Here is a 16417-nt window from a genome sequence, read left to right as displayed (position 1 = left end):
TGCTTATTTAGCTAAGTAACAGGAATAAGCTTGCTAGTATTTCTATATGAAATTTGTTTCTGAGGCTGGGGATGTAGTTCAGTGATGGAGTACCTGTTTAGCCAGCCAGGTTCTATCCCCAGCATCACCAAAAGAAAGAGAAAAAGAAAAGATATATATATTTCTCTTAGGTAAAAGTCAGTTTGAAGCTGGTACTACACTTAATATGCCATGCTGTCATTGCATAGTAAATGATTCATTCACAACCTTAGTGCAAGTAGCCAAATGTCTTGAAATGAATATCCTATATATTTTGGAGCATTTAACACTGGCATAATCTGAAGATCTGACTTAAAGTAAATCCTTGGCACTCTGCAAGAGTGCCTCTCATTTACAGTGATGCTTTGTTTCTTAACATGACTACCAGGACTGCTTGGTCACAGGCAAATACTATTCTTTTTCAGCCAAATCATTCCTGACAATAATTGTACTTTTTATTTTCTTTTTTTTCTTCCTCCTGTTTCCCCTGCCCCCAACTTAGGTTAGAAAGGCTGGTGGATGTCCTGAGGAAGAAGGTTGGAACAGGGACCATGAGGACAGTGATCTGACAGGAAAAAAAAAAACGACAGTCTGGGGGAAGCGATCACATCTGGTGACCAGGCTGCTTCATTCAACACTGTGTAAACACTAAAAGCCTTAACTTAGCAAACAGTTGTTAGAAGTGGGACACTCCAACCACATTCCAAGCTGAGAAAAAAAATCAAATCACAAATGTTTAACCACTTTGCTGCTGACTTGAGTTTTTTATCCAAATATATTAAACTATAGACTTTTACCAATGGGTACCTATAAGGTTGCAGCATATTTTGTGACTATTTTATATCTCAACTTTTTATTTAGAGATATAAATTGTTTTACCAAGAGACCACTATAGAAACATGGTAAAGTTGGTCAGGATCATATCTTCACATATGGCCCTCTCTGAATCAAAGTGCAGCAAAGTAAATATTGTCTAAGCCTTAATCCACTGTGTTAGGTCAAAACTTCAAATAAATGCATTTTCCAATATAGAGTATATTTCGTAACTGAAGAAGGATGTTCAGACATGAGTTTGTAATCTTCCTTTAGTGTACGTATTTAATCTTTGTTAATATTAAAGAATATTACAAATAGATGCCACAAATTAAATGTATAATTTGCTTTAATGAGAGTTTAGTACATTAAAATTACATTCATCAGGACATGATTTTTATTTTACTAAAAATAAATACAGACTGCATTCAATAAAATGGAAGATTATTAATGTGTATTTATAAATTCATACTGTCAGTATTTTTAATGTTAAGACTGGATAATTATCTAAGCTCCACCTAAGCTGTAGAAATTGCCAAGTTTCTGTCTATTGGTCTGGTACACTTTTGTCTTGAAAATTAGCTTGTGCCAGCATGTCTCTATCTGAAAAGGCAAGAAGCCATCAAATCTACTAAGTATTCTTATTGATTATCTTTTTTTATAGATTATTGTTTGAATTTTGTTGTAAAGAAGGGGAATTCAGTATATAATATACCATAAAATTATAATGTGCAAGTAGTAGGACTTAGACAAAAGTAAACCTGCATTTGGTTCAGGTTGCCTTTATTTCATATAAGAGGTAAGAATTAACTTAATTAACATTTAAGAGGTAACTTAAAAGTTAAAGCATAGCCATCACTTCTACTCATATGATGTCATGAATAAAACTGAAACTTTATATATTTGGCTATACAAAAAATCATCATTATTTTAGAGTGAAAAGTTGAAAGGGCAATAGGAAATGACTATGCCAGGAACAGGGTGAAATAAACAAACAGTAGTAGTGAAAGGTTTGTAGACAAATAAAAATTTACGTGCATTTTTTAATTTATATTTAAGATTGTGCTAAACTAGATACTGTTGCCTATTTTCAGGATAAGTATATTCAAGGCATTGTATTGTGTCATTTTTTAAGATGCCATTAGAGATTATCCATTATTTAATTTACTTTGCAGGAAATTTTAAAGTGCTTGTCATAGATGACAGAAGAATCATAATGCTAAATACACCCCATTCTTCCTTAGTAAATCTGTAGCTATTAAATTAACTGACAAAATTATCCCATTGCATTAAAATTTGGAATTTACTCATGTTTCCTGCTTGTAATGATTTTTTTAAATGATGATAATTTGAAAATAAGGCACAACAGGGGTTAAAAATAAACTAACTGGATTTGCCCTATAGTTCTAAAAAGAATCATAGCTTTTCATAGGCCAGTGACTATATAAACATAGACATGTGTAATACTTTGGTCATACATGGAGTCTTGTCTCTGGGCTCTAAGTTAAACCCCTAAAACCCCCTTGTTTAAAGAAACAGCACCCTTTAAATCATCCAAGAAATGCAGGTAAGTAGAGAACAGTTCTTGTCACAAAATAGTTTGTTCCTAAACCCTCTTAAAAGAAATCACAAGTAAACTTGAATTTTCCGTTTAGTCTTGAAGAACAGACTAACTTTCCTTGGGTTACTTTGGAATTTTAAAGTACATGAAGGGCCATATCAAGATATCTTTCAGTTTCCAAACATCTCCTCCTATACCTAAATGATATAATTAGAGCAACCAATTCCTATAATCAATATTGTGAAGTTTTACAGAATATGATTATAAAGTGAAATTTACAAAACAATTATAGTATCTACTTTTGTTCAACCTAGATAATCTCTCAAAAATAACCCATCCCTTTGAAAATGAGTTTCATTCCCTTGAAAATGACTTAGTTATCTGCAAAATTAACACATGCAAAGTATTACAGCCAAATATTGTCAACTGATTTCTTAAGTTAAAAATGTTGACCAACACAATATTTCAAATAGTCAAAATTTGTTTTGTATGAAAAATAGCCTTACTCACTGAAAATCAGGTAGCCACATATTCAATCCTACCACAAATCCAGAAGTGTTTCATTCTGCTCAGCAATGTTGCTGTGAGTTTGCTTTAAACGTCAAGTGTAATTCCTATAGTAACATGAGAATTCACTTCTTGTAAAAATAAGTAGTCCTGAGGAAAGGCAGAAAAAAATGCTAAATTTTTTAACACTTGATGATTTATGAAATCCTTCACATCTTTGTTTTTATTTGCTCCTGTCAACAACCATATAATAATAATAAATTATTTATGTCAACTATATAATAATGATTATAGGGCTTTAGTATTAGTGTTATTATTGTTGTCTTATAACTATACTCCATGCAACTATAGATCTTCAAACCTTTCTGTTAGAAAAAAAAAGTAGTAAAGATTTTTACTCTAGTAATTTTTGTTATTATTCTACCATTTATTTTATACACATATATATGAATTCCCTAACCGTCTAAAGACTGTATGCATTTCTTTCTATGACGTACAGTAATGTGAACTGTATGCATAGATAACATCATATTATGACCACCTCTCTATCATATGATAGTAGCAGCATGCTGTACTTCAGGTATCACTAAAATATAACCTTGAAGTGCTTTGGACTATTTTCAATTTGGCCTGATGATAAATTCTAACACCGTACTTTACATAGTATTATAAACTTCTTCAAGACTTGCTTTAATTCCTAGGACAACTATTAGAGATAAAACTATATATAAGCAAAGTTATTGGTTATAAGCAATGTGTAGACAGTTGTAGCAAAATTATTAATCATTAATATAAATATTTTTATTCTACTTTTATAAATAAACCATTATATTTAAAGATAGCTAAAACAGTTTACATATTTTATAGAAGAAATATTTTATATTATTTTCAGTGATAAGATTGATCCTTTGTATATTTTCTTATTCAATTAAACTTTAGAGGGCTGGAGATTTAGCTCAGTGGCAGAATACAGACTTAGCATGCATGATGCCCAAGGTTCAATCCCCAGAACCCTCCCCCCCCAAAAAAATTAAGAAATCTTTTTATAATCACATCACTTATTGATATAATTAGTTTATTTCACAAGAAAGAATATTAAAGATTTGTAGTTTTAATATTGAATAGTGTCACAATGTATATGTAGAAAAACATTTTATATGTAGTATTTTTTAAGATCATAATTATTTTTTAAAGTTACCATTTTCAAATAGTCATGATTAATAAAGCATTAAATGATAAAATAGCCGTGACACATTTTGTCTTCTCACATATGGCTTGGAAGGAAGTCAGATTTTCACAGATATTATTGTTCTTGGTTACTGTTATGTACCGTTCACATATCTATTCATATATACAGATATACCCATTCAGACTGAAAATCACATTTGCCTTTTTAAAAAATTGATTTATAAGTCAACTGTTGAGCTCCAGTGATTTCAGCATTTTGTTCGTGTTTTATTAGAAATGCACGTGGTTTCTGAGGCTTTTAAACAAATACATGAAATGGTTGAAAGATTTATATTGCTCGTGCTTAGCTAAATATGTCATCTCTAGAAAAGCTGTGGTTTATTTTGGCACTGTTTTAAAAACTCAAATATTTTAAACATTTGTTAAGTTGGAGCTTGTACATTTCAACTAGTAGCATACGTTCCAGAATAGCATCTCCAGTTACCAAATTTTTTATAATCCTTTTACTATAATAACCTTTTTTGAAATGGTTTCTTTTCTTTTTTGTTATGTACTTTAGTGTAAGTTAGGTTAAAGTTATTACCTTTTGATGTAGGACTTCATAATAGAATTTGGCAATGGTAAATGTGTATTTTTGAGGACCATTAAAATGTTGTATGCTATTCATCTTCTTTGCAGAAGTATTAATATGCCTACTTTTAAGTTTATTTTCTAAATATAGTTTTGGAGTATACTAATACTTTGGAATTCACCAATTTCTTGATTATATATTCATTAACCAAGCTGTATTTTAATGTACTCTCATATATAAGATATGTATTTACTTTTTATTCACATAAAATCCCATATTGCAAATCCTACATGTTTTATTGCAATTTTTATACATTGATCTTGATTAGATTTGTAGATGTACAGTCCTGAAGACACTGTACTGGATATACACCATAAATATATATTGTAGTAGGGAAACAGATTAAATTTCCTATCAAACTGTGTGTGCCTTCCTTATTAAAGACAAAAGTCAACACGAATAAATTTGTTAGTTGCATTAAGAACCTTTCAAAATTATTTAAATATAAAATTATAGTAAAAAGTATTGTAAATATTATCTTTGGTAAATATGATTAGAAAAAAATGAAGGAGATCAAATTATTTTAACTTAAAAATAATAGATTGGTTCAAATATATTACAAAGCACCTCTAATAATTTTGGAATATGTGTGGAACTTTATTGTAATCAAGAGCTGAAATCTGCTGGGTATAGTGGCACATCCCTGTAACCTTAGCTCCTAGTAGAGAACCTTTGGGTTCAATCCCCAGTACCAAAAAAAAAAGCTGAAATAACAATACTGCTTCTGCTGTATTTGATTATTGAATTATAATGAGATTAATATAAACAAATTACGTAACTCTATATTATGAATTTTGAACTTAAAGTTTAAGGTATGTGACAAAGAGGACTGAAATGAGAGTGGAAAGTAGGAGTCTTCAGGACAAAGATTTTGAAACTGGTGATATGTAAAAAAGGTCATGGTACTATGTAAACACAAGTTGTGTCTCACCATGTTTGAGACACCATGTTGTCCCACCAAGGCCTTCCTGATGTTTTTGTGATATATTTTACTTCTGCATCTGTATACAATGATCATGTTCTTAACTATTTTTACTTTGAACAGTCAATTATTTTAAGGATATATTAAAACTTTAAGATGTTTACCCATGTCTTTATCATTTACAGTGTTCTTTTCTTTGCGTAGATTTCCACCAGTTATTTACCATCTGGCTGAAGTATTTATCATCCAATCTAATGTAGGACTGTTGTGTCAACTTTTGAATGTCTGAAAATGTTTTTCTGCATTCAATTTTTTAAATTGCTAGACATTAAATTTTAGGTTTCTAAACTTTGTTTTGCTTTTTGTTAAAAATGTTAACTCTAGTATCTCTGGCTTATTTTGTTCCTGTTAGCATTCTTATTGTTGTTCTCTGTAAATAGTATGTCTTCTGGATGCTTTAAAGATTCTCCCTATTTCACTTATTTTAACTAATTTGAATATAATGTGTTGTGGTGTAGATTTCTGCATTTTTCTGTGCTTATGATTTGATGAACTTCATTCTGTGAGTTTGTGGTTCATTAGAAAAATCTCAATCATTATTTTTCCAATGTTTTTGTCCAGCACTTTTCCTACTCCTCTGAATGTACATTAAACCACTTAAAATTGTCTATAGTTCATTCATATTTCTTTTTTTTCTTTTGGCATTCTATTTTCCCCTATGTGTTCATTCTGAATAATTTTTTTGCTTTGTCTTCTGATTTAATTATCTCTTCTTTTGTAGTGTCTAGTGTACTGTTAATCCCATCCAGGACCTTTTCTTTTTTAATTATTTATTTATTCTAATTTGTTATATATGATGGCAGAATGCAATTCATTTCATATTACACATATAGAGCACAATTTTTTCAAGTCACTGGTTGTACACAAAGTATTTTCATACCATTCTTGTCTTCATACATGTACTTAGGGTAATGATGTCTAACTCATTCACTGTCATTCCTACCCCCTTGTCCTTTCCCTTCCTCTTGCTTGCCTTTGCCCTATCTAAAGTTCCTCCATTCTACCCATGCCCCCTCCTCGCCAGTGGCCATTATGAGTCAGCATCCTCATATCAAAGAAAACACTCAATCTTTGGTTTTGGGGGATTGGTTTACTTCATTTAGCAGTGTATTCTCCAACTCCATCCATTTACCTGCAAATTACATGATTTTATTCTCTTTTAATGCTAAGTAATGTTCCATGATGTATATATACCTAAGTTGCCCTACCCATTCATCTACTGAAGGGCATCTGGGTTGGTTCCACAATTTAGCTATTGTGAATTGGGCTTCTGTAAACATTTGATATGGCTGTGTCAGGGCTTTTTTCTTTACAAACATTGTATTTATTGTCTCTAACAGTTAGAGTTGGGTCTTTCTAACTTTTTTTCATTTCTTTTCTTGTTCATGTTTTGCCTTATCTTTGGGAACATTAAAAAAAAAAAAAAGGTTGTCAGTGTCCTTGTCTGTTAATACTATAATCTGTTCAATTTCTGAGTCTGCTTCTGTTGAGTTTTGTTCCATTATAAGGAGTTACATTTTTTACTTTGAATGTCTCCTAACTTTTTGTCAGATGCCAATCATTATGGACTTTGTCTTATTGGGTATTGGATATTTTTATACTTCTTTAGGATGTTTTGAGCTTTGTTAGGGATGCACTTACATTAACTTGGATACAGTTTGTTACTTTTAAATCTATACAAGTTTTGTTAAACAGATGAGAATAACCATTAGTCCAGATTTTTCTCCACAATCAAGGCCATTCCCTTCTGAGTATACTACCTTATGCATAAGACATTTCTACTCCACCTGGTCACATCAGAAACTATTTCTAGTCATATATGAATCTAGGTCGCTATTCTACCTACTCTTTTATATTGGTTTTTGCCTTGGCCTTAGTAGTTTTTTACATACATGTGCTGATCAGTAAGTACTCAGAGGAACATGCAGGGACTGCTAAGCAGCCCTTCAGAACTTGCTCACTCTTTGTGCAGTCCTCTGTTTTCCCTTCACTCTGCTCTGTAAACTCTCCAAACCATAAACTGGGGCAATAGTAGGGCTAGCTTTGGGCCCTTCTTTCATGAGTCACTGTTCTGTGCTGCCTTTTGTCTAAAGTCCACAAACATTGTTACATTGTTTAATACGTTTTCACCATTGTTTTTTATTTGTTTGGTTTTTGTTTTTATTTTGTTTGTTTGTTTTTCAGCCTTTTATTAATTTGTTAAAATAAATCCAGTCCTGTTACTCCAAAATAGTAAAAAATATAAGTCCTCCTGTAACTCTTAAAATTATTCCTTTGGGGGGCGGGGGTAACCAAAGATTGAAACCAAGGGTACTTAACCACTGAGCTGCATCCCCAGCCTTTATTTTACTTAGAAACAGGGTCTCACTGAATTGCTTAGTGCTTTGATAAGTTGCTGAAGCTGGCTATGATCTCACAATCCTGCTTCCTCTTTATGTCTAGCTTTCTTCTTCTCTATTGAGAAATCAGTTGCCAGTCTTATTGTTCTTCTCCTAAAATTAAAGTCTTTGTTTTCCCTGATTCCTTTTTACATATTATTTATTTGCTTTGTTTTTTGTCATTGTTTCTTGTTTTATTGAGTGGGTGCCAGTTTTATTTTGTGCCTAGATATGGTCTTTGTGTATTTCTTGATTTCAGAGATCTTATTAAACCTCTGGCTTAAAAAAAAGAAAAAACTGACTTGACATTTTTAGGGAACTCTTAATTGATATCTTTCTCCTCTTCTGAGGTCTAATTATATCTATAACTGTTAACCATTTCACTTTCTTCCCAAATATCTCTCTCATCCTCTCTGTGTTTTCCATTTTTTTTTAATTCTTTGCATCTCTTCAAAGTTTTTTAAACTACTTGGCTTTTATTTCCTTACTTCTGTCTTCTGCTATGAAACCATCTGCGGAGTTCTTAATTTTAGATTGTATATATTTTTCAATTCCATAATTTTCTGTTGATTTTTGCACATTCTAATATTGTGGTGAAATACTCATCTTTCTAATTCTATTTTCAACCCCCTTAGCCTCTGTTTTCCTGAAAATTCTAGTCAGAGTCACTTTCAAATCTAAGTCTATTAACTCCAATAGCTGAATCACCTATGAGTCTTTTTCTATTCTCTGTTTATTCTCTTGGTATGCCTATTAATTTTTGGTTGAATGTAAGACATCTTGAACCTCCAGATGATTTTGTCTTCCTCTAGAGAGAATATATCCTCTACTCTGCTGAGAAGATTGAGTGGAAGCTAATTGCCATAATCCAGTCAAGTACTGTACTGACTTGAAACTGGGTTGCAGTTTGAGTAAGGTTTTATTATTTCTGATTTGCCTCTTTTCTGGTAGAATAGTTCATTAGGGATCTCCATGATAAAAGTGATATCTTCAGTGGGACCTTTTTTAGATATTCTCATTTTTACTTTTTTTAACCTCATACTTAGGACAGCTCAGAATTTACTAGATTTCTTGAAGGGAAAACTAGGTATGCATTTCAGGCTTTTTGGTTCTTCACTTTGGTCATATGAGCCATGCAAGATTGCCCAAAACTGATGGATTCTATGTTCTTAGTAGCACATTATCAGTTTTCTCACATTCACCCAGAACCAGCAAATCCATCCAGGGGAAAAGCAGCTACAGATCATCAGTTTACCACTGTTGTTTTCTCCTTTATAGGATCTTAGTCCCTTCCAGTATCTTTGCTTTCTCTCTCCTCTTATACTTTTAAGCAAATGGGGTTCTTTTTGTTGTTTTTGTTTTTGTTTTTGTAATTTTTCCAGCTTTGCTAGTTGTTCTTGGCATGAGTTCTATTCTGTCTGGAAGCAGAAATCCAGTAAGTTTTTTATTTCTGTTATTGTAGTTTTTCTTTCTAGAGGTAATACTCTGATCAGTCTCAAATGAATTTTTATAGTGTTCATTTCTATTTTATATTTTTAATTCCTGTCTCATTTCCTTATTTATTTTAAACATACTTATTTTCTGATAATTTTAATATCTCAAGTATTTATGTTCTGATTTTTTTATTATTTCTGCCTGCTATATTTATGTTGCCTTATTTCTTTGGATGTTTGGAGATTCATTAATTTGAGCTTATATTTCATAAAATTATTCTCTATGGAATGTTTCAAGACCTGGATTAAAGGGGGGTTCCTCCATGGATTCTCTGCATTTGCTTCTGCTAACTACTTGGAAGCATGTATAGGCCTTGGATCACTTTTAGTCTTAATTTGAATTTTATGGGACACTTAGGTCTTGTTGATTTGGTTTGAATTCTCACATGAGGGCTGAATTGTGGTTACAAAATTTATAGGGGAAATATTCTTTGATCCTCCACTCAAGGCCTGAATTAAAGATTTGTAAATACTTGGGTGGTTCTTGGTCTGTGTCCTCTGTTGCCTGTTACATTAGAAGGCCATGAAAACCAAAGCTCAACTTTACACTATCATAAGGCCAATGCTTTCAGAATTGCTTTTTGTGCATCACTTACCACCGAGGTTCCTAGTTTTTCTTGGATTTGAGCCTCTGAATATCCCTTACTGAATACCAACATATTGATGCATTTGAGAAGATATTCATCATTTTCTCTCCAACATCTTTAGTTGCTTACTGCAGTTGCTTACTCCATCATAGCAAAAAACACTATGGGTGAATGTTATCCAATTTATACACCCAGAGAAAATTGTACTGCTAATAAAATGTTTTGAATTTAGTATCACTTGTATACATGAGTAAAACGAGCAGATAATAAACTTACCTTCCAAGAATGATGATTGCAGCTCTTTGTCCCCACCAGTAACTACAAACAATTTTTCATTAAAGATGCTAAAATTATTGAATGATCCAAATTAGCCTGGGCATGAAAACTAACAGCTGCCTAAAATGAAATGTTTGAGTTATGAGCCATGTGCCACTTTGGTTTATCTGCAGCCAAAAGGTTCAGAATCAGTATTCAATTAACCATGTTGCTTGGAAGGGTCTGGTTACCCTGAATAAGAGCTGCTTGGTGATGAGTAAGAGGTATCCGTGACACACAAGTTCAGACCTTGCAACTCTGTTTTGTTGTTTGAACTTTCTCTGTTGTAGCTAGGGATCCAGCGTGGAATTTAAACACTTGTGTGGTAACTCCATTCCTTTAGCCATTGTGTTGTTAAGCTCTAGCTAACGAACTTTGAACACTGGCTTCAGAAAGGCAAGACTTAGAAAACAGCAGCAATCAACATTTCAGGTTTTATAATTAAAACTATATGATTTATATGTCTTTATGCAGTTTAGAAGTTTTTGTCTGTCTAGTCAAATTGTTCTGTTAAAAGTATGTTTCATATGTGAAAAATAAAGAACTAAACCAAACACACCTAGAAAAGCTTAAATTAAGAACTAACTTGTTTTAAAAAATCACACCTACTGTAACAGAAACTTCCAAACATGCACCTGTTTTAAAACTTAGAAACTGTTGAAATAAAGGAACCCAAATTGCATAATATTTGAAAGGTGAAAACCGCCAGATGCATCAGTCATGTATACTTTATCTCATGTGGCCCCTTTCTTTCATGCCAATGTTTTTTGTTGCTTAGGGAGATCCTCCTGATAATGTCACAAAGAATGTCTCTCAGACCCATATAGACTATGTACACAGTGGCTTGCTAAGGAAACTTTTGCTTTAAAATCTCTAAGCTTCGTTTTGCTTCTAAGCATAGCTTTGAATCAAAAAACCAAATGACTAAAATGGAGAAGACCAAATTTCTTCTCTAACTCCTAAGCCAGTTCTAAAGATAATTCTTGAGAAAACTCAAGTGTGCTTAAAATATTTATAGAATAATTTGACATAAAACATCTCAGTGTTATTTCTTTGAAGAATTGTAATTTACTCAAAAGGTGCACATTAATTTCTTACTGGTTACTGATTACTGATGTCTTGTTTCATCATAACTTTATCCCTTTGTAAAATTAGGCTTGCTTTTTGCGTCTTTTTATAAACTGGTCATATTGTAAAGAATAGCTGCTCTTTTTTTTTAGGTGACTTAGAGGAATGTGAAGATGTAATCTTGTTGTTTGTCAAATAGAAGTGAAGAAAAACTTTGAAATCAGACATCTCCTTCCATTCAAAACCTCAGTAATAATCACCTAGTTTATTGTAAAAGCTGCAACATAGTTGTACTATGGGCTGAAAGTTTAAATATTACAGATACCATTGTCTTTAAATTTTAGGAAAATTATTTGTGTCTTTATTGAAATTTTTAAGAGCTAATTGCCCTAATCATATAAAGAGTTTATATACCACATTATTTTACTTTATTATGGATGGCAAGAAAATCAACAAAAGTTAGGCCCTATACTCTTAAGCATACACTCCATTTTAGTTTCTACCTTGTATCTTCATTATTTAATTCATTTGCCATGTTTAATCCTCTACTCAATCAAGTCTACCTTCACTTGTTTAAATCCAACTCATCCTTCAAGAACACTTACATGTCACCTCCTACGTGAAGCATTCCCTAATTCCTCATCCCCTCCCCACAACCAAGTTGTAGTTAATCTCTTTTCTGTGTGCCTTATAGCTCTTTCTGCAGCTCTCTATTAGAGCAGTTATTAAGTCTTCTCTTGTTTCAGTATTCCAGTACCATCTTCCATTAGAATGCAAGCTTCTGGAGATCAGATTCAGTTTTGTCCATATTTCTTTGCCCAGGTAAATACTTGATAAGTACCCACTATTCAATGATGAAACCTAAATTTTCAAAATATGTTGAATATCTAAACATTTGTATGATGTGTTTGTCTTAAATAAATCACATTAAGATTTTAATATGCTTTCCCACAAAATAGAGCTATGTCAAGTTATCTAGCACCTGGAACATTACCAGATCTGATATTGTACTTACTTGAAGACTATAACTTTTTAAACATAATCTATTTGAAGTAAAGGGTTATTATGGAGTTTCATTCATCGTTTTTATTTGTTTCTTTGGTTTGGCTTGGGTTTAAAATCAGAATTTCTTAACTGTTCAGTTGTGGTTCCATACAATCCAAAGTTTGAAATTTTACTCTGTGATCAAGTGAAGATATTTTGTTGACTACAAAGTTTATACAGATTTTTCAGGATAACCAAATCTTTACTGAACAAACAGTAACAACTAAATTACCTTCTGGAACCAAGTGAGAATGCTAGCCATTTATTTATAAACCAGCACGTTACATTTGGATGCCCTCCGACATTGCAGCATCTACTTTACAATTCAGTATCCACTCAATTTCTAAAAAGTCACAGAAGTTTTCTGAATTCTAATTACTTTGAAAATCTTTCTTAAGGTTCTTATCTTCTAGTTATGTATTATTTTTTCAAAATACAAACCATATTTTATAATACTTGAGAGCAAAAATAAATCATGCATGAACATTACCTACCAAACTACCTCAAAAATTCATATTTAGTTACTGATTTTGTTTTGTCTCTACTATGATCTCCACCAGTTTTCAACATGTAACTTGTTGTATGAAGATCCTAAAGCTTCAGAAATGCATATCATTCTTCAAGAAATCAGTTGTATCAAAGGCTTTCTGAAACATCAAAGCCTAGAAACTGAATTTTCCTTGTGTGACCATGACATTAACACCCTGAAAATCTTTTAAGTTTCTTAAAGAGATTTTCTTCTCAAAAATCTGTTCTGGCTGTGTTTCACCAAATTACATTTTATATTTTTCAATATAGTTTGTCCTTCTTTGAAATTATTTCTGGTATGTACCTCACAAAGTTAACTATCTTGATTATAATTGACCGCCAGCAGAGTGATTCCTTTTCAATAAGTGTTTTGTTTGTAATTTTCTAGGAAATATTGCTTCTTTACTCATCAAGGAACAGTAAACCAAAAATGCCTGCATTGTTTACCATATTGAAATTTTTAAATTATCTTAATGAATAGTGCTGCAATTCTGGCACATAGCCAAATGAAACATTTATCTTCAAGTAGCACAAAGGTTAAAGCACTATTTATGTTTATATTTAATTTTTCTTGAAATTCATCAGACAAGAAATGAAAATGCTATGGAGTCTTAGCTTTTTACCTTGAATATCTAAAATTCTCTTTGCTGGTAATTTTTTACTTAGAATTCTATCTTTAAATCTATAGTCTTTCTTTAAACCACTGAATTAAAACATGTAGACCTCTTTTAGAATGTTCACATTTGAATGAAATGAGAAAGAAGGGATTTAAAAATTTTAAATTGTGCATCAGCAGACATTTTATGAGCCAGAAATAAAAAAGCTCTGCAGTTTGTCAGCCATACTGTTTCCTTCCTTCTCTGCTGCTGTTAAGAGCTGAAACCTGTGCCATCATGGTTAATGTTTTGACAGATTTTATCATAAACCCTCTTGTTGTAAATTCACCTTGCACCAAAATTTAACATGTTGTAAGCTCAGAAAATGTTTTTATTGTTGATGATCCAGAAAAAGAAATAAATCAAATATGCTCTTTTAAATGATAGCAGAATAGTGTTTAACTGCTTAAAAGTTATACATTACTTGAAATTTGGGAGAAATTCTCATTCTCTGTGTTCAAGGTCTCTAAAATGTCAGTAAAACCGTACATGAACACTTTCATAACCATTGCCAGGGAAGAAGCTACCAAAGAAAATATTATGTGGCTTATATATGCTCATTAAATTTTGTAATAAAAATATACCATTCTTTAAAATCAATAGACACTTTGCCTTAGTAATGGAAAAAAAATGTAGACCCTCAACATGTGATTGATTAAAAAATCATGGAATAGTCACTTTGTTTCTAAATAACTTTAAGAATGGTCTTTAGTGTCTTTCATCTATTATTTTATATATATAAATAATACTTCTTAGAGTATTTTATTTTATTTAGATTCTACCAATGATTGCTATTCCTAACAACCTGTAGATTTTTTCTCTCTTTAAAACATCTTCAATGACCATGACCATTAATATTTACTCATAAATGCATTTGTACACAGGCTCAACCATTGCACATCAGTGAAGACAAAAAGAGTTGTTACTCAGTTCTTTACCCTAGAATAAATCAAATCAACAAATATTTATTGAATGTCTACTATGTGCAAATAGCCCTGACTGGTTAGCTTTTAAAAGCCATCCAACTTTTCACATTAACAAATCAAAGCATTATTATTTCAAGCATTGCAGAAGCTGCTCCCATGTCTTTAAGGTGACAAAGCATATGAGGACCCTGCAGTTACCTGAGGTACAGAAAAACAAGGAGAAGGCAAATTCACAGAGTGAAAAGAGGAGACAAAGTGCACTATGATGCCATGGATGGACTACACCATGTATGTATGTGTGTGTGAATTTATGTGTATTAAGTGTAATTTTCTTTGTATCAGTTTGTATGAGCCTATATCCACACAGAGAGAGGAAGGAATTTGAGAGATATAGCCTTTGTCAAGGTAACATAGAAATAGGCATTCACATTCGAGTCCAGAACTTTGCTTTAAAAATAGGCTTAATAGTTTGGCTAGTGTTAAGCCCTATGTATCACAAAATGAAAACACATTATGTTATATAATAGGAGAATTACTCAACTCGGAGTTCCCTGTCCTACATCCTGACTTTCCATAACGTATATTGTGAGATTATCTCACCTATCAATGAAACAAGTGGTTTCTACTTTGTTGCTATAGAAAATTATTAAAGAGGCCTAAAGTTAATTTTATCATAAGTAAGAGAAACGAATATTCATTTTAAAAATTCTAGTTGCTGTTAGGAACTAATAAAAACTACCAGTAAGAGGCAAAATTTGTGCACTTTACCTATTGTTTCTTTCATTTTGTTAATCTGTAAAAGGTAAAGTCTTGTACTACTTACTCACATCAAGTAATTAAATGTATTTTCTTAGTACAATATAAAAGGGAAGGTGGCGATAATTTCTAATTTTAACAAATGGAATTAATCCTGGTTTCTTTACATAGAAGGGATGTATATATGTTGGCCATAGAAGATATTATCATTGACATTCTCACAGAAGATATCTGATGTCAACTGAAAAATATTTAAGAGAAGCTAATTTTTAAATGTCAGTTTTTGCTTCCTATTAGTAGGCTAAGTTTGAGTTCTGATGAATTTTAAAAATAAGACTTTAAATAACCTTTTTAAGCAGTATTTTTATCTTTTCTAAAATTAAGTTTCAGGTTTTTTATGGGGAAAAATACTGCTATACCTCTATTCAAAACTTATGCTTCTGTTATGAAATTTTTATTATTAAGATCACCTTGAAGCAAAAATATCTTCTCATTTTTTAAAATTATTTGATCCTTTGTCTATCTGGTTGTAATTTGTTTCCAAAGCATAACCTGATTATTCTGTAGTAAGTTTTTAATTTCTTTTCATGTAAGGTCCTTCTCTTCTAGTAAAACCATTTATAGTAAGTGCATTCAATGTGGGGTTACTTACATTGGTTTGGTGTTTTTCATATATTTTATTGATACATTGTAATTAATATCTTTGGGCATCTGAATAAAATTTCACATGGATGATGTAGGTCTAATGATTATGTTCATGAAGAAATATTATCTTTAGAGTTGTTTCTAATTTTCATTTGATTTGTCCCCCTCTTTTGACAAGAATTCCTAATACCAAGACCCTCTTCCCTTGGACCTAGCCTGGATTCACCTGCCCCCTGGTGGTGTTCCTATCCAAAAATTCAATTAATTTTTGAAATCTGAATTTGGTATTAACACCCTGAGAAGCTCCATTACCCTATTTAG

At 31.8% G+C, this 16417-nt stretch overlaps 1 protein-coding gene across 19 annotated transcripts in view; it reads left to right on the top strand.

Moving 5' to 3' along the window:
* Mipol1 (mirror-image polydactyly 1) overlaps positions 1-15763 on the top strand; it is a 328689-nt gene extending 312926 nt beyond the window's left edge. For 18 of the 19 annotated variants that reach the window (XM_040276497.2, XM_040276493.2, XM_040276486.2 and 15 more), the window contains one exon: positions 521-5803. In XM_040276497.2, coding sequence (XP_040132431.1) covers positions 521-587 — 67 coding nt within the window. In that variant the 3' untranslated portion in view covers positions 588-5803. Of the gene's footprint in view, positions 1-520; positions 5804-14862 lie in introns of those variants that run through there. The other variant, XM_040276488.2, reaches the window with a different exon arrangement.
* The last annotated feature ends 654 nt before the right edge of the window (positions 15764-16417 follow it).

This window comes from Ictidomys tridecemlineatus, chromosome 5 (assembly GCF_052094955.1).
Source record: "Ictidomys tridecemlineatus isolate mIctTri1 chromosome 5, mIctTri1.hap1, whole genome shotgun sequence".
NCBI lineage: Eukaryota > Metazoa > Chordata > Mammalia > Rodentia > Sciuridae > Ictidomys > Ictidomys tridecemlineatus.
This window is presented reverse-complemented; position numbering and strand designations above follow the sequence as displayed.